Here is a 19,266-nt window from a genome sequence, read left to right as displayed (position 1 = left end):
TAACCAGATAACTAAAGTGTGGTCACTGGCTAGCTCAGACCGAGAAAGGGGGAAAGTGTCTTCTAGAGATGACGTGCAGGAATTTGTAGTCTTGCTGTGGTCTTCTCTGTTGCTAATTAGCATTTTTAATTTTTTTTGTTGAGTAAATTGAGGCTAATATATTGCTAAAACAAATAACATGGCTATGAAAACGTTACGCCAGGGTAAGCCTACACGAAACACAGACCTTATATGAAGTTGTCCTAAAATCCCCAACGCAAACACATTTGGAACCATTACGGTGTTTTACCGCTGGGGTTTATGACGCGTCTGTGTAGGCGATAACTGTGCCCTGGTTCGTTGGACAAAGGCAATGAGGAAAATGAATGGCGTTTTTTTGGATAAACGCCGAAAATAAGAATGTGTAATAAAACACAAGGCTAAATAAACACAAAACGTATAAGATCTCCTAAGCCTGTTTACCTCGGACCTTATTTTCAGCGTTTATTCCAAAACCCCATTATTTCCCCATTCATTTTTCCCAGCGAGCTGTCAGGAAGAGTGCGAGAGCTGGTGTAAACCAGACCAAGTCTGGCCCTTCTGTGTCTGCGATTACCTTGAAAGAGGACTTTGGTTGAAAATAACTTATTGATTAGACAATTATGAAACGAATTTACATTTAAGTCATTTAGCAGACGCTCTTATCCAGAGCGACTTACAGTTAGTGAGTAACATGTATTATTTTGTTATTTTTCATACCCCCAGTGGGAATCGAACCCACAACCCTGGCGTTGCAAACGCCATGCTCTACCAACTGAGCTACATCCCTGCCGGCCGTTCCCTCCCCTACCCTGGACGACGCTGGGACAAAATGTACTTCATATGATGCATCATGTCATGAGACATTAACTCTTAGAGCTGAAACCACTCAGAAATAAAACGCCACACTTTATTTTGTCAAAACTGTAATGTTTTAATCTTTCTGAACGAAAGATTTTCACAGTATCAAAAGTGAATAAAAAAACAGAAAAGCCAACTTGGCTTAGGCCTACACTAATGGTATAGGATACTACATTCCACACATTTTAAGATAATGTCTTCTAGTTGAATATAAACTGCATACAAAATTTCATAACAGATTTTCAACAACAACAAAAAAAAACATCTAATGGAAACCCTTTTAAAACAGATGTTGATGACTAACTTAGAATCATCGAAATACCGGTTATTTCATAACGTCACTTAAACTATTGATTGTTTTCTGATCAGAAAGGGAACAGAGTTCAGGACTGCAGAATCAGTGACAGCAGAGGGACTTATTGAGGTGTATGACACCAGAAGGTCAAGAGTAATGTGAATTTTGTACCATGGTTGAAATCCTCACCCATCCTCAGAGAGACAGGTCATCATTGCGGACGTGTTTTAAAATTCCCTAAAAATCACTTATTTTATGTACAAACATTGAAATCAGGTGAGGATTGAGGACCTTTTTCCAACTGAAAACAAAAACAGTCCACGTCGTCTCTTCCTGTTTTTTTGCCTGTTTTCTTCCGTTTGATACCTAATTAATACAATCCTGTATGAGCAGGAGTTAAGAGGTCAAAACAACAGTATGAGGCAGCCTTGAGCAACGTCCCAAATGGCACCCTATTCCCCAAGTAGTGCACTATATAGGGAATAGGGTGCTGTTTGAGACGCAGAGTGTCGAGAACATGGCCACAGTATAGAACTATATCACAGACCACCACGGGGGAAGATATCAGCTCTGATAGCAGTTACATCACCAACAACCAATGGGAAATATGGACCATGGCTCGATATCAGATATCTGAACAACATGGAGGCTGGCCACTGAAGATACCCATGACTTTTATAGATTACACAGGGGAGAAATCAATCTGGTTTAATTTAAAACACATCTTGTCAAGATGTGATTCGAATCGAAGTGTTAAACACAGTAACCAGATTTTTCTTCTTTTCTTTATAAAAAAAATAAAATAATTTGAGTTTATATTAGTGTCGTTGATTACTTCGCAAACGTTCATTTTGTTAAAACAAAACCATTTCTTTTGTCACTTTCATACAAAATAATAACATTGTACAAGGGGGTATTGAATCTATTGATCCATCGGGTTTCATGTCATCCACTGCCGTTTGAATCCTACAGTTTGGAACGTTGTTAAACTACATCATCGTTGCATCCCAAATGGAACCCTATATAGTGCACAACTTTTTACTATAGCCCTATGGGGCCTGGTCTAAAGTAGCGCACTACATAGGGAATAGGGCACCATCTTGAACTTGGCCTTGATGTTGAAGCTACAAACCATTAATGAATGACCAGCGTTGGTTCAGCCTGTGATGTCATATTGAGGGGACAGGTTGGCCCAATCGGAGCAGTACGATTTGAGGTCACGAGAGAACAAAACCCTGTATGGATAACCTGCCCACACACGATGGTGGTGTCTATGACAGTATAATGTGCTTTAACAGTTTTAAAAATGCCCGTGTCCTCCATACCATAACACCTATTCTGATCTGAACTTAAGATCAATGTAAAAAATAATTTAGAGCCGATTCATCATCTAAAACGGTGCCTATCCACAGAGGGTTGTGTGTTGAGGGAGAGCTGGGGGCAGATACCGTAAACTAAAAGTTAGTCGTGGGTCAGTACCTTTTTGGAGAACAGAAGCACCTAATAGAACCAACCAATAACAATCCAAGAGGGTTTCAACAATGTTTAAAATGTGCCACAATTACAATAAAAACACTTTTTATTATATAAGGTAACTGTTTTCCAAACTACATAGTGAAGTACGCAGTAGATCAGATCTGATAGACAGAAGGGTGTTTGGTTCTCCATGTTTCAACCTGGATCGCTCATCTCCCTCGTTGTGAAACAGTAAAGAGTCGGGTCTCAGTCGGCCCCGTGTGTGAATGATCCCTGGCTGTGAGCCAATAGCGTCGCAGTCCTGACCAATAGAAAATGGTGTTACACCAGGGTCCCTCGGCTTGGTGAGGAAAAAGGAGGCCTCAGGCCGTTGGGGTTGTCTGGACATAGTTATGTTGGGGGGGTTCTGCATTCTAGAACCTGTTAGTTACTGGGCTGCGTTGGAAGGAACCTTTTTGAGGCTGAAGTTGGACCAGTTTACTGCAACCTTCTGGCGGGTCTGTTTAGCAGAGTCAAGGCAAAACCTACAGAGAGGAGAGAGATGGAGGGAGAGAGAAATATCACTCTATGGTTCTATGAACAGGAGGCTGGTGGGGGCAAAAAAACAAAAACAAGGGCCAGTTTCCCCAGACAGAGACTATGTCTAGTATTGGACTAAGAATCACTTAATGGAGAATCTCTGTCTGTTTGGTAAAGCGGCCCTAAATGTTTTGGATTGTCACAGAGGCTGAGCGTTACCTTTTGAAGTACTCCACCTCACGATCAATCTCATCCATTTCTTTTGGGTCTACGTCTTTAGGGAGAAACACATCGTCTGGGGAAGAAAGAAACGTGACAGAAACATCACAACCAAAGAACGGTAACGCTGACTGGTAGCTTTATCAGACACACTGACGTCTCCCATCCTACAACATGTATAACACAAGAGACAGTCAACTCGAGGGTTATCTAAACTAACGTACCTAACATGTCTCCCATCCTACAACATGTATAACACAAGAGACAGTCAACTAGAGGGTTATCTAAACTAACGTACCTGACATGTCTCCCATCCTACAACATGTATAACACAAGAGACAGTCAACTAGAGGGTTATCTAAACTAACGTACCTGACATGTCTCCCATCCTACAACATGTATAACACAAGAGACAGTCAACAAGGGTTATCTAAACTAACGTACCTAACATGTCTCCCATCCTACAACATGTATAACACAAGAGACAGTCAACTAGAGGGTTATCTAAACTAACGTACCTGACATGTCTCCCATCCTACAACATGTATAACACAAGAGACAGTCAACAAGGGTTATCTAAACTAACGTACCTAACATGTCTCCCATCCTACAACATGTATAACACAAGAGACAGTCAACTAGAGGGTTATCTAAACTAACGTACCTGACATGTCTCCCATCCTACAACATGTATAACACAAGAGACAGTCAACAAGGGTTATCTAAACTAACGTACCTAACATGTCTCCCATCCTACAACATGTATAACACAAGAGACAGTCAACTAGAGGGTTATCTAAACTAACGTACCTAACATGTCTCCCATCCTACAACATGTATAACACAAGAGACAGTCAACTAGAGGGTTATCTAAACTAACGTACCTGACATGTCTCCCATCCTACAACATGTATAACACAAGAGACAGTCAACAAGGGTTATCTAAACTAACGTACCTAACATGTCTCCCATCCTACAACATGTATAACACAAGAGACAGTCAACTAGAGGGTTATCTAAACTAACGTACCTGACATGTCTCCCATCCTACAACATGTATAACACAAGAGACAGTCAACAAGGGTTATCTAAACTAACGTACCTAACATGTCTCCCATCCTACAACATGTATAACACAAGAGACAGTCAACTAGAGGGTTATCTAAACTAACGTACCTAACATGTCTCCCATCCTACAACATGTATAACACAAGAGACAGTCAACTAGAGGGTTATCTAAACTAACGTACCTGACATGTCTCCCATCCTACAACATGTATAACACAAGAGACAGTCAACGAGGGTTATCTAAACTAACGTACCGATGTTGCGGCTGGTTTTCTCCCCCTTGTTCTTGTTCTTTTTATTCTTCCCCTTGGGTTGCTGCTGCTGGGCTTGGTTGTGATTGGCTGAGGTGACAGAGTGAACTTTGGCCTCTTGCTCCTCCCCCTTCCCTCTTTGGGCGCTGGGAGCACCCCCGCTACTCACTGTCCCGTTGGTGGCCTGCTGCCGGGTGGGCCTGGTCTCCTCTGCCCTCGTTGGCCCGGTTCTCTGGCTCTCAGCTGAGTGAGGTGGTGGTTTGGAACCAGAACCAGCGTTGGAACCAGTTTTCTGAGACTCTGCAGCTGCTTTGGATCCGGGTCTGGTCTGGTTCTGTTCTGGAGGTAGCTGGTCCTGCCGTTGCTGCTGCTGCTTCTTGCCCTTCTTCAGCTTGCCAGCCCCAGCATTAACCCCAGCCCCAGGAGTAGAAGTGTTCTTGCCAGCCCCAGCATTAACCCCAGCCCCAGGAGTAGGGGGAGTAATGTTCTTGCCAGCCCCAGCATTAACCCCAGCCCCAGGAGTAGAAGTGTTCTTGCCAGCCCCAGCATTAACCCCAGCCCCAGGAGTAGAAGTGTTCTTGCCAGCCCCAGCATTAACCCCAGCCCCAGGAGTAGAAGTGTTCTTGCCAGCCCCAGCATTAACCCCAGCCCCAGGAGTAGGGGGAGTAATGTTCTTGCCAGCCCCAGCATTAGCCCCAGGAGTAATGTTGTTGGGCTCCGCTGGGGCCTCCTCTTTAGGCTTAGCCACCGTGGTGGAGGCCTGGGTCTGGGTCGAAGCAGGGGCCTGGTGTTTATTCTCAGGCCTAGCAGAGGGGCAACTCTCTGGGGTGCGCACCCGGATCAGCTTGGAGAGGCTGGGGGTGGTGTGGAGCCTGTGAACATCCTTCGCCCCAGTACCAGCCGCAGCCCCTGGTCCCCCTACCCCAGGTACAGTAGCACTAGCCAGGGGTGAGATGGGTCCGATGGGGGAGTGGTCCCGGGGATGGGCCTCCTCCCAGCCTTTGACCAGGTCCAGATGACTCTTGAAGGTACCCAGGGAGAGAGGGGCCAGGTCTAGGTCTATCTGCTGCAGGTCAGAGCAGGAGGAGCCGTTGAGGTGGGAGAGAAGATGGTTGCCCTCCAGAGTAGCAGCCTTCTTAGGGAAGTCATTCACATCCAGGTTGAGGTCGTACATGGAGAACGAGGCCCGGATAGAGTCCTGCAAGGTCAAAGGTCAACGTTTTTATTTTAGAAAAGAGAAGAAAAGCGGAAATAAGTTTATTAAAACAGCTAAACTGCCTTAGTCAGAGTTTCATAAACAGCTAACCTGCCTTAGTCAGGGTTTCATAAACAGCTAAACTGCCTTAGTCAGGGTTTCATAAACAGCTAAACTGCCTTAGTCAGGGTTTCATAAACAGCTAACCTGCCTTAGTCAGGGTTTCATAAACAGCTAACCTGCCTTAGTCAGAGTTTCATAAACAGCTAACCTGCCTTAGTCAGGGTTTCATAAACAGCTAACCTGCCTTAGTCAGGGTTTCATAAACAGCTAAACTGCCTTAGTCAGGGTTTCATAAACGGCTAACCTGCCTTAGTCAGGGTTTCATAAACAGCTAACCTGCCTTAGAGTTTCATAAACAGCTAACCTGCCTTAGTCAGGGTTTCATAAACAGCTAACCTGCCTTAGTCAGGGTTTCATAAACAGCTAACCTGCCTTAGTCAGGGTTTCATAAACAGCTAAACTGCCTTAGTCAGGGTTTCATAAACAGCTAACCTGCCTTAGTCAGGGTTTCATAAACAGCTAACCTGCCTTAGTCAGGGTTTCATAAACAGCTAACCTGCCTTAGTCAGGGTTTCATAAACAGCTAAACTGCCTTAGTCAGGGTTTCATAAACAGCTAACCTGCCTTAGTCAGGGTTTCATAAACAGCTAACCTGCCTTAGTCAGGGTTTCATAAACAGCTAACCTGCCTTAGTCAGGGTTTCATAAACAGCTAACCTGCCTTAGTCAGGGTTTCATAAACAGCTAACCTGCCTTAGTCAGAGTTTCATAAACAGCTAACCTGCCTTAGTCAGGGTTTCATAAACAGCTAACCTGCCTTAGTCAGAGTTTCATAAACAGCTAACCTGCCTTAGTCAGAGTTTCATAAACAGCTAACCTGCCTTAGTCAGGGTTTCATAAACAGCTAAACTGCCTTAGTCAGGGTTTCATAAACAGCTAACCTGCCTTAGTCAGGGTTTCAACAGATTTTTCACCTAGTCGGCTCAGGGATTAGAACCAGCGACCTTTCGGTTACTGGCACAACGCTCTTAACCACTAAGCTACCTGCCGCCTCAATTAAAAAATAAATATAATATCTAAATGGTCTGAGAACAACATTGGCAGGGCAATTCAAGCACAGCCAACATGCAGTGATAACGTCCTGGACCCATAGCCTACTGCACTAACCCATAGCCTACTGCACTAACCCATAGCCTACTGCACTAACCCATAGCCTACTGCACTAACCCATAGCCTACTGCACTAACCCATAGCCTACTGCACTAACCCATAGCCTACTGCACTAACCCATAGCCTACTGCACTAACCTCATTACTACAGAACTGGTTAAAAAATATATAGGTTAATGTTGCGTAGGCTTACGTATAAATAAATAGGTTAATGTTGCGTAGGCTTCCGTATAAATAAATAGGTTAATGTTGCGTAGGTTTACGTATAAATAAATAGGTTAATGTTGCGTAGGCTTCCGTATAAATAAATAGGTTAATGTTGCGTAGGTTTACGTATAAATAAATAGGTTAATGTTGCGTAGGTTTACGTATAAATAAATAGGTTAATGTTGCGTAGACTTACGTATAAATAAATAGGTTAATGTTGCGTAGGTTTACGTATAAATAAATAGATTAATGTTGCGTAGGCTTCCGTATAAATAAATAGGTTAATGTTGCGTAGGTTTACGTATAAATAAATAGGTTAATGTTGCGTAGGCTTCCGTATAAATAAATAGGTTAATGTTGCGTAGGTTTACGTATAAATAAATAGGTTAATGTTGCGTAGGCTTCCGTATAAATAAATAGGTTAATGTTGCGTAGGTTTACGTATAAATAAATAGGTTAATGTTGCGTAGGCTTACGTATAAATAAATAGGTTAATGTTGCGTAGGTTTACGTATAAATAAATAGATTAATGTTGCGTAGGCTTCCGTATAAATAAATAGGTTAATGTTGCGTAGGTTTACGTATAAATAAATAGGTTAATGTTGCGTAGGTTTACGTATAAATAAATAGGTTAATGTTGCGTAGGCTTCCGTATAAATAAATAGGTTAATGTTGCGTAGGTTTACGTATAAATAAATAGGTTAATGTTGCGTAGGTTTACGTATAAATAAATAGGTTAATGTTGCGTAGGCTTCCGTATAAATAAATAGGTTAATGTTGCGTAGGTTTACGTATAAATAAATAGGTTAATGTTGCGTAGGCTTCCGTATAAATAAATAGGTTAATGTTGCGTAGGTTTACGTATAAATAAATAGGTTAATGTTGCGTAGGTTTACGTATACATAAATAGGTTAATGTTGCGTAGGCTTCCGTATAAATAAATAGGTTAATGTTGCGTAGGTTTACGTATAAATAAATAGGTTAATGTTGCGTAGGCTTCCGTATAAATAAATAGGTTAATGTTGCGTAGGCTTACGTATAAATAAATAGGTTAATGTTGCGTAGGTTTACGTATAAATAAATAGGTTAATGTTGCGTAGGTTTACGTATAAATAAATAGGTTAATGTTGCGTAGGCTTCGTATAAATAAATAGGTTAATGTTGCGTAGGTTTACGTATAAATAAATAGGTTAATGTTGCGTAGGTTTACGTATAAATAAATAGGTTAATGTTGCGTAGGCTTCCGTATAAATAAATAGGTTAATGTTGCGTAGGCTTCCGTATAAATAAATAGGTTAATGTTGCGTAGGTTTACGTATAAATAAATAGGTTAATGTTGCGTAGGCTTCCGTATAAATAAATAGGTTAATGTTGCGTAGGTTTACGTATAAATAAATAGGTTAATGTTGCGTAGGCTTCCGTATAAATAAATAGGTTAATGTTGCGTAGGTTTACGTATAAATAAATAGGTTAATGTTGCGTAGGTTTACGTATAAATAAATAGGTTAATGTTGCGTAGGCTTCCGTATAAATAAATAGGTTAATGTTGCGTAGGTTTACGTATAAATAAATAGGTTAATGTTGCGTAGGCTTCCGTATAAATAAATAGGTTAATGTTGCGTAGGCTTACGTATAAATAAATAGGTTAATGTTGCGTAGGTTTACGTATAAATAAATAGGTTAATGTTGCGTAGGTTTACGTATAAATAAATAGGTTAATGTTGCGTAGGCTTCCGTATAAATAAATAGGTTAATGTTGCGTAGGTTTACGTATAAATAAATAGGTTAATGTTGCGTAGGTTTACGTATAAATAAATAGGTTAATGTTGCGTAGGCTTCCGTATAAATAAATAGGTTAATGTTGCGTAGGCTTCCGTATAAATAAATAGGTTAATGTTGCGTAGGTTTACGTATAAATAAATAGGTTAATGTTGCGTAGGCTTCCGTATAAATAAATAGGTTAATGTTGCGTAGGTTTACGTATAAATAAATAGGTTAATGTTGCGTAGGCTTCCGTATAAATAAATAGGTTAATGTTGCGTAGGTTTACGTATAAATAAATAGGTTAATGTTGCGTAGGTTTACGTATAAATAAATACATCAGAGCAGTAGATCCCAGAAAGTGATCTTAAATCAGAAAAGGTTGGCGAACACTGCAGTAGACAATGTGTGACTAATAATATGTAAGATACGATATATAAATAAATAGACAAACATCAATACAATAGGCCCTGCCATAGACTAGTGTCCTGTCCAGGGGGTGTCCTGCTGTCTCACTACAGAAACAGGAGATAGACTAGTGTCCTGTCCAGGGGGTGTCCTGCTGTCTCACTACAGAAACAGGAGATAGACTAGTGTCCTGTCCAGGGGGTGTCCTGCTGTCTCACTACAGAAACAGGAGATAGACTAGTGTCCTGTCCAGGGGGTGTCCTGCTGTCTCACTACAGAAACAGGAGAAACAGGAGATAGACAAGTGTCCTGTCCAGGGGGTGTACTGTACATCAAGCTGTCTCACTACAGAAACAGGAGATAGACTAGTGTCCTGTCCAGGGGGTGTACTGTACATCAAGCTGTCTCACTACAGAAACAGGAGATAGACTAGTGTCCTGTCCAGGGTGTGTACTGTACATCAAGCTGTCTCACTACAGAAACAGGAGATAGACTAGTGTCCTGTCCAGGGGGTGTACTGTACATCAAGCTGTCTCACTACAGAAACAGGAGATAGACTAGTGTCCTGTCCAGGGGGTGTACTGTACATCAAGCTGCCTCACTACAGAAACAGGAGATAGACTAGTGTCCTGTCCAGGGGGTGTCCTGTACATCAAGCTGCCTCACTACAGAAACAGGAGATAGACTAGTGTCCTGTCCAGGGGGTGTACTGTACATCAAGCTGTCTCACTACAGAAACAGGAGACAGACTAGTGTCCTGTCCAGGGGGTGTACTGCACATCAAGGTGTCTCACTACAGAAACAGGAGATAGACTAGTGTCCTGTCCAGGGGGTGTACTGTACATCAAGCTGTCTCACTACAGAAACAGGAGATAGACTAGTGTCCTGTCCAGGGGGTGTACTGTACATCAAGCTGTCTCACTACAGAAACAGGAGATAGACTAGCGTCCTGTCCAGGGGGTGTACTGTACATCAAGCTGTCTCACTACAGAAACAGGAGATAGACTAGTGTCCTGTCCAGGGGGTGTACTGTACATCAAGCTGTCTCACTACAGAAACAGGAGATAGACTAGTGTCCTGTCCAGGGGGTGTCCTGGTACATCAAGCTGTCTCACTACAGAAACAGGAGATAGACTAGTGTCCTGTCCAGGGGGTGTACTGTACATCAAGCTGTCTCACTACAGAAACAGGAGACAGACTAATGTCCTGTCCAGGGGTGTACTGTACATCAAGCTGTCTCACTACAGAAACAGGAGATAGACTAGTGTCCTGTCCAGGGGGGTGTACTGGTACATCAAGCTGTCTCACTACAGAAACAGGAGATAGACTAGTGTCCTGTCCAGGGGTGTACTGTACATCAAGCTGTCTCACTACAGAAACAGGAGATAGACTAGTGTCCTGTCCAGGGGGTGTACTGGTACATCAAGCTGTCTCTACTACAGAAACAGGAGATAGACTAGTGTCCTGTCCAGGGGGTGTCCTGTACATCAAGCTGTCTCACTACAGAAACAGGAGATAGACTAGTGTCCTGTCCAGGGGGTGTACTGGTACATCAAGCTGTCTCACTACAGAAACAGGAGATAGACTAGTGTCCTGTCCAGGGGTGTACTGGTACATCAAGCTGTCTCACTACAGAAACAGGAGATAGACTAGTGTCCTGTCCAGGGGGTGTACTGGTACATCAAGCTGTCTCACTACAGAAACAGGAGATAGACTAGTGTCCTGTCCAGGGGGTGTACTGGTACATCAAGGGGCATTCCTGTGTTGCCTCTTCAGAAAGTTAAAGGACAATACTAATCACTGATGCATTTTGTTCATGTCATAATCTTGGGTAAATTAATACATTTTCTACTAAGTTCAATACAATTTTTTTATATTGTTGAATTTCGTCCGCGTTCTCAGCATGACCGATTTTATAGTGCCCTATGGACAGTGATCAACTGAGTCCCAGATGGCACCCTGTCCCCTATATTCTCCCCATGGGCCCTGGTCAAAGGTAGTGCATGATTTAGGGTAGTGCACTATTTAGTGCCATTTGTGACACAGACACTTTCTGAAATTCTTGCTATTAATAGGGTGCCATTTGGGACGCATCTATCCTTACCTTGATGGTGTTTTTGATCTCCTCTAGCCGAGAGGTCAGGAAGGAGTTGACCCTCTCTAGTTCCAGCTGAGGCCACTCCAACAGCCGACTAGCCTCTGGGTCCTCACCCTCCTCCCCGTCCACATCCCCCTCCTCCTGGCTGGGGAGGTCTGGGTCCTCACCCTCCTCCCCGTCCACATCCCCCTCCTCCTGGCTGGGGTGGTCTGGGTCTGGAGAGGTGGAGGGGGGGTCACTGCCAGCTTCCTCACAATCACCACTACCCACCTGGGTCTGCTTCTCCTGAGGTGGGGAGAGAGAGAGACGGATGGTTAGACAGATAGCTAGAGAGACAGACAGATAGCTAGACAGACAGACAGGTGGTTAGACAGACAGACAGATGGTTAGACAGACAGATGGTTAGACAGACAGACAGACGGTTAGACAGACAGACAGGCGGTTAGACAGACAGACGGTTAGACAGACAGACGGTTAGACAGACAGACGGTTAGACAGACAGACGGTTAGACAGACAGACAGGCGGTTAGACAGACAGACAGGCGGTTAGACAGACAGACGGTTAGACAGACAGACAGGCGGTTAGACAGACAGGCGGTTAGACAGACAGGCGGTTAGACAGACAGGCGGTTAGACAGACAGGCGGTTAGACAGACAGACGGTTAGACAGACAGACGGTTAGACAGACAGACGGTTAGACAGACAGACGGTTAGACAGACAGACGGTTAGACAGACAGACGGTTAGACAGACAGACAGACGGTTAGACAGACAGACAGACGGTTAGACAGACAGACAGACGGTTAGACAGACAGACAGACGGTTAGACAGACAGACAGACGGTTAGACAGACAGACGGTTAGACAGGCGGTTAGACAGACAGACAGGCGGTTAGACAGACAGGCGGTTAGACAGACAGGCGGTTAGACAGACAGACGGTTAGACAGACAGACGGTTAGACAGACAGACGGTTAGACAGACAGACGGTTAGACAGACAGACGGTTAGACAGACAGACAGACGGTTAGACAGACAGACAGACGGTTAGACAGACAGACAGACGGTTAGACAGACAGGCGGTTAGACAGACAGACAGGCGGTTAGACAGACAGACAGGCGGTTAGACAGACAGACAGGCGGTTAGACAGACAGACAGGCGGTTAGACAGACAGACAGGCGGTTAGACAGACAGACAGGCGGTTAGACAGACAGACAGGCGGTTAGACAGACAGACAGGCGGTTAGACAGACAGACAGGCGGTTAGACAGACAGACAGGCGGTTAGACAGACAGACAGGCGGTTAGACAGACAGACAGGCGGTTAGACAGACAGACAGACGGTTAGACAGACAGACGGTTAGACAGACAGAATACATGTAATTACAACTATGAAAATGTGGTTACTTTCCATTATAAATTCATTATTAGCATATAAACACTCAGTGTCCTGTCCAGGGGGTGTACTGGTACATCAAGCTGTCTCACTACAGAAACAGGAGATAGACTAGTGTCCTGTCCAGGGGGTGTACTGTACATCAAGCTGTCTCACTACAGAAACAGGAGATAGACTAGTGTCCTGTCCAGGGGGTGTCCTGTACATCAAGCTGTCTCACTACAGAAACAGGAGATAGACTAGTGTCCTGTCCAGGGGGTGTCCTGTACATCAAGCTGTCTCACTACAGAAACAGGAGATAGACTAGTGTCCTGTCCAGGGGTGTCCTGTACATCAAGCTGTCTCACTACAGAAACAGGAGATAGACTAGTGTCCTGTCCAGGGGGTGTACTGGTACATCAAGCTGTCTCACTACAGAAACAGGAGATAGACTAGTGTCCTGTCCAGGGGGTGTACTGGTACATCAAGCTGTCTCACTACAGAAACAGGAGATAGACTAGTGTCCTGTCCAGGGGGTGTACTGGTACATCAAGCTGTCTCACTACAGAAACAGGCGATTACTAGAAATATTACGTACTACTTACACAAATACACATGTAGATGTTCCAAAGAAACACCAAACCGTTAAAGATGTATTAACTGATCTGTATTGCAGTATTCCCACCAGGTCATTTGACATCACCTTCTTCTTCTGTTTATGTCGCGCCCGCTTGGCAGCCTTAGCACTGTTGGCCGGTTTGTGCTCTGAGGAGTTGATGAAGTCCATCAGCTCGTCCACGTCTCGGTGGTCGATGGAGGTGGACACGGCCGGGTCAGACTCCCGTCTCTGGGGAAGACACTCCTCCTTACGACGCGTCAGACGGGACCGGAGCTTCTCACGGATCTCTGTGTAGTTGCGGCTGGTCGGAGCCGCCGGGGGCTGGAGGGAAGAGAGGACATGATCAGAGGAGAGAATTTCCTTCAATAGGATGCATTTCATTTCAATAACTTGCTCCCTTCCTTTGCCCTTGTTCACTCCCTTTCAGACATCTGAGAAGGCTGGACAGACCGTAACACGGCAGAAACTATCCAGTCATCTCAGATACAGGGGAAGGACGGCAGAAGGGAGGGAGCATTTGGTGGATTGAAACCCAGCCACAATCTGATTTCTCTTTTTGTTGTTGTATGTTCATTGGCTGGAGAGAGACCAAGATGAAAGGTAGGAGAGAGAGTGCTGAAAGAGCAGTGGGTGGGATTCCAACCCATGCTGGCAGCGGTACATCTTACAGCGGCTTAAGACCGCTAGACCACTCCCAGGTCACCTGATTTCACATTTAACAACCAATGGGTTTACATTCGGCCCCAACATAAACGCAATATGGCCAAGTGAAAAGTGCTCATAAATGCTATTACAATAACAATCCATTACTAAAGTGTGTCAAAGAACTCACAGGAGCAGCAGTCAAACATTACTTTTGTTACTCACTGTTTATATTGTTCATGCTTTTAATGCTATTTCAATAAATTAGCCAATTGTACCATACTATACATTAGGCCTGAGAATGTCCAGGGACCTCACGATATCACGATTCTATACGTATTGCAATTCGAGACTGCGATTTTATTGCGGTTCGACGTTCCAAACATATGACTCACCATATTGTGAGGAGACGTACGAGAACCCGTCGGATGTTGCGCCGACTCACTGTTGGGATAAAGCCAAATCTGTTTTTGTGGAAATTGTGATTTTGGTTGTTTTGGATACTTTAAAACCTTTTCTTTATTGTAATTAGCTAGCATGCTCAATGTGAAAACGCTAGCTCAAACTTCCCTGAGAGTGTCGCAGCTCACTTGGCCCTCAGTAGCTCAGCTGGTAGAGCACGGCGCTTGTAACCACAGGGTAGTGGGTTCGATCCCCGGGACCACCCATACGTAAAAATGGATGCACGCATGACTGTAAGTCGCTTTGGATAAAAGCGTCTGCTAAATGGCATATTATATTTATTATTATTATTATTATTAAGATAACATGCTACAAGTCAATAAAGTCAGGCTGGTTTAGACACAGAATAATTAGCTGGCTAGTTAGTCATGTAGTAGTATAATGTTGTAATTTACAAATCAACAATGTAGTTATGAGTCAAGTGGGTCGGATTTTCATTTTGTCTACAAGTTGCCGTACACCGGCGCTATCGTTCATACGAGGTTCACACTTACTTCTGATGTTGCTTGATCAGTGGGAAGGCCTATCAGCTGGTCAAAATGACATGAAAAGTGAACTAAATATATGAACAGTATTGCAGTAATTTCAGCAGTTCAGAATTATTTAGATTTTAGGTAGCAAAGCAATTCATATCCTATCTTTAATTTGCTGTCATTATCTGTCATTTTGAGCCGCAACCCATTTCTTTGCTAGCCCTGGCAATTCCCCTCAAAGATGGAAAAGTATTGGATAAAACACAGTTACACCAATCCACTGCTTTTGATCTTTGAAGGGGGTGTGAACGAGTGCACAGGGGATTGGGCTCCTGTCATCGTAGCCCACCCAGTCTCTTTCTAGTTAGTCAATCAATCATGTCGAAGCTGACTTCTCAGATAAATAGCCATGCTGCTTGTTTCATTGAGTTACTCTTCATTACTTTGAGCTGACAGCTCTGGGTCACCGTTTAATCAAGGATTATTTTATATGATCGTCTGTCACATCATCATGGATGGAGATGACAGCATCTTCAACGAGGAACAAGCAAGGTATGATACGCTAGTTAGTTAGCTAGCTAGTTAAGTACACCACGTCATATACATGCTCAAATGCATCTGTGGGGCTGCTTCTATTGGTCAAACTAAACAGGCATTGAAACTCCGCAGAACATAAGGCTTGCTATTCGAAATAAAAACACAGACTATGATATTTTGCGCCACTGCATCGAAGCCAACCATGGCTCACCTTCCTCCCTGCGCTTTGTAACCATAGAAGACGTCCAAATTTCACCAAGAGGAGGTGACATCGTACGTACACTAAAACGAGGCATTCTGGCAGTACTCCTTAGACACTGTGGATCCTAAGGGGCAGTACTCCTTAGACACTGTGGATCCTAAGGGGCAGTACTCCTTAGACACTGTGGATCCTAAGGGGCAGTACTCCTTAGACACTGTGGATCCTAAGGGGCAGTACTCCTTAGACACTGTGGATCCTAAGGGGCAGTACTCCTTAGACACTGTGGATCCTAAGGGGCAGTACTCCTTAGACACTGTGGATCCTAAGGGGCAGTACTCCTTAGACACTGTGGATCCTAAGGGGCAGTACTCCTTAGACACTGTGGATCCTAAGGGGCAGTACTCCTTAGACACTGTGGATCCTAAGGGGCAGTACTCCTTAGACACTGTGGATCCTAAGGGGCAGTACTCCTTAGACACTGTGGATCCTAAGGGGCAGTACTCCTTAGACACTGTGGATCCTAAATGGACAGTACTCCTTAGACACTGTGGATCCTAAGGGGCAGTACTCCTTAGACACTGTGGATCCTAAGGGGCAGTACTCCTTAGACACTGTGGATCCTAAGGGGCAGTACTCCTTAGACACTGTGGATCCTAAGGGGCAGTACTCCTTAGACACTGTGGATCCTAAGGGGCAGTACTCCTTAGTCACTGTGGATCCTAAGGGACAGTACTCCTTAGACACTGTGGATCCTAAGGGGCTAAGCGATGATGTTTGACTGTCCTCGTTTCTATAAATGTTGTAGCATTGATGTTTTGGGTCTCTGTGTCTCCTGATTCACAGACACCCAAATATCACTTATGTATATTTTGACACGAGACCCAAATATCACTTATGTGTATTTTGACACGGCCTATTGGTTAACCAGACACTATCTCTTAGTAGTATTTTGATAATTTAACATTGTTCTTCTCTTGCATTGTTGTGTCATAATGGCCACTAGGCTAGAAATAGGAGCCAAGTGCAATGGTCAGGTCACTGAGGAAGACGTCAGCTTGACGTCGAAACGTCAGTCACCTGTTCACATCCTAGGTCTGGGCAATATATCAAATTAATTTAATTCATTTGAATATACATGTTTTTGCGCGATATACCAAATGCCTGTATCGCAGAATCTATTTTTTGTTGTTGTATTTTTCATTTTTATGAGCGTTTGTCGGTTTATTCTCATGTTGTCTTTTTGGACAGATTTAGCCGAGAGTGAAACCTCTCGCTTCTCCTCTTTCTCCCAAGCCCCTAACACTCACAACAACAAAGATGAGAGACCACTTTCTTCCACTCTGACAAATGGTTTCAAATCGCTATTTGCATTTGAGGTTTGGTCCAACAGAATTGGTCATATGGACACCAAAACACATTGAGACATTACATTTACCGTAATAGAGGAGAAGTTAACCTTCCGAACCATATCCTGTTTATGTTTCAACTCTTCAAATTTAGAGCAGAGCAGACGCTACTAAAACGGATGTACCAACGAACATTCACTCTGGAAAATGTATGCTCAGTTTGTCGCGCACGTATTATGGTACCACGTATCGCTAGCAGAATTTCTTTCAAATAAAAGTTTGTTATACTAGCTGTTTAGTCTGTGTTTTTATAAAATGTGCAATAAGCATAAAACGATTCAATAAGGAATTGACAACTCGTTCTCATTCTGTGAAATAAGGCAGGCCACTTGATTTCAACATCTGAGCAAAGTGGACAGGCTAGCATGCTGTTCAAACAGTTGGAGACGGACAGAAGGTTGTGTTCATAACAATTCAACTGCTTTGCCTTTTTTAGCTGAATTCAGAGCTTGTGAAATTATACCTAGATCCAAGTTGGCTAAACTGGAAATATGAAGATTAGCTGGCCACTCACTAGGACGTGGGCTTGATCAGCTGGCTACTCACTAGCACGTGGGCTTGATTAGCTGGCTACTCACTAGGACGTGGGCTTGATCAGCTGGCCACTCACTAGGACGTGGGCTTGATTAGCTGGCTACTCACTAGGACATGGGCTTGATCAGCTGGCCACTCACTAGGACGTGAGCTTGATTAGCTGGCTACTCACTAGGACATGGGCTTGGTCAGCTGGCTACTCACTAGCACGTGGGCTTGATCAGCTGGCTACTCACTAGGACGTGGGCTTGATTAGCTGGCTACTCACTAGGACATGGGCTTGGTCAGCTGGCTACTCACTAGCACGTGGGCTTGATCAGCTGGCTACTCACTAGCACGTGGGCTTGATCAGCTGGCTACTCACTAGCACGTGGGCTTGATTAGCTGGCTACTCACTAGGACGTGGGCTTGATCAGCTGGCCACTCACTAGGACGTGGGCTTGATTAGCTGGCTACTCACTAGGACATGGGCTTGATCAGCTGGCCACTCACTAGGACGTGAGCTTGATTAGCTGGCTACTCACTAGGACATGGGCTTGGTCAGCTGGCTACTCACTAGCACGTGGGCTTGATCAGCTGGCTACTCACTAGGACGTGGGCTTGATTAGCTGGCTACTCACTAGGACATGGGCTTGGTCAGCTGGCTACTCACTAGCACGTGGGCTTGTGTTTAGGAGAATGTTTATGAGACCGGTGTTCATTTTCTATAATGTCTGCTACATTATTAATGAATGTGCATTATGCATGGTTCTGGTTAAATTTGGAACAAAAAGGGAAATGTTATAGCCAGACTTGAAAGCCAGATAAGTGATTATTGCAACAACAACAAAAAGCAGGTAAAACTATTTTGATAAAATAATTACATTATTAGTGGGTCTTATGGTTTTGGAAGGCATGTATTCAGCCTAGGTATAATTTCACAAGCTCTGAATTCATTAGATTATTGCAGACTGTTTTAAACACAGTGTATTTGACCATTAATTGTACAACACAGCTTATTTCTACAGTAGTGTATTATAAAAATCTAGATCTCGTGAATCGCTATCCCATCCTGTACAACGGACTACAGTGAGCTCTATCCCATCCCGTACAACGGACTACAGTGAGCTCTATCCCATCCTGTACAACGGACTACAGTGAGCTAAAAGAAAAGCAATCTACTTTTTTTTGCCGAGTGCTCCAACTCATGTTTTTGGCCCGTCACACAGTGCATTAGCTAGACTTGATCAAGTATCAGGCCTTCGCTACCTGCCTCTACTTTGTAGTATTGTTCAAGGTAGGCTATAGCCACAGTACTATTGAATACATTTTAGTCATTTTAGCAGACGCTCTTATCCAGAGCGACTTACAGTTAAGTGAGTGCATACATTTTTCATACTGGCCCCCCGTGGGAATCGAACCCACAACCCTGGCGT

General features: G+C 43.8%; 1 protein-coding gene across 4 annotated transcripts in view; it reads right to left on the bottom strand.

Moving 5' to 3' along the window:
• Positions 1–925: 925 nt before the first annotated feature.
• LOC121559987 (protein FAM193B) overlaps positions 926–19,266 on the bottom strand; it is a 36,494-nt gene continuing 18,153 nt past the window's right edge. For 2 of the 4 annotated variants that reach the window (XM_041873025.2, XM_041873028.2), the window contains 5 exons: positions 13,680–13,916; positions 11,614–11,892; positions 4,711–5,905; positions 3,389–3,464; positions 926–3,174 (listed from right to left, as the gene is read on the bottom strand). In XM_041873025.2, the coding sequence (XP_041728959.1) occupies positions 3,078–3,174; positions 3,389–3,464; positions 4,711–5,905; positions 11,614–11,892; positions 13,680–13,916 (1,884 nt within the window). In that variant the 3' untranslated portion in view covers positions 926–3,077. The remainder of the gene's footprint in view (positions 3,175–3,388; positions 3,465–4,710; positions 5,906–11,613; positions 11,893–13,679; positions 13,917–19,266) is intronic. The other 2 variants (XM_041873026.2, XM_041873027.2) reach the window with 2 other exon arrangements.

The sequence above is a fragment of the Coregonus clupeaformis genome, unplaced genomic scaffold, assembly GCF_020615455.1.
Source record: "Coregonus clupeaformis isolate EN_2021a unplaced genomic scaffold, ASM2061545v1 scaf0015, whole genome shotgun sequence".
NCBI lineage: Eukaryota > Metazoa > Chordata > Actinopteri > Salmoniformes > Salmonidae > Coregonus > Coregonus clupeaformis.
Note: the sequence above shows the minus strand (reverse complement) of the source record. Positions and strands in the feature narration are given on the sequence as shown.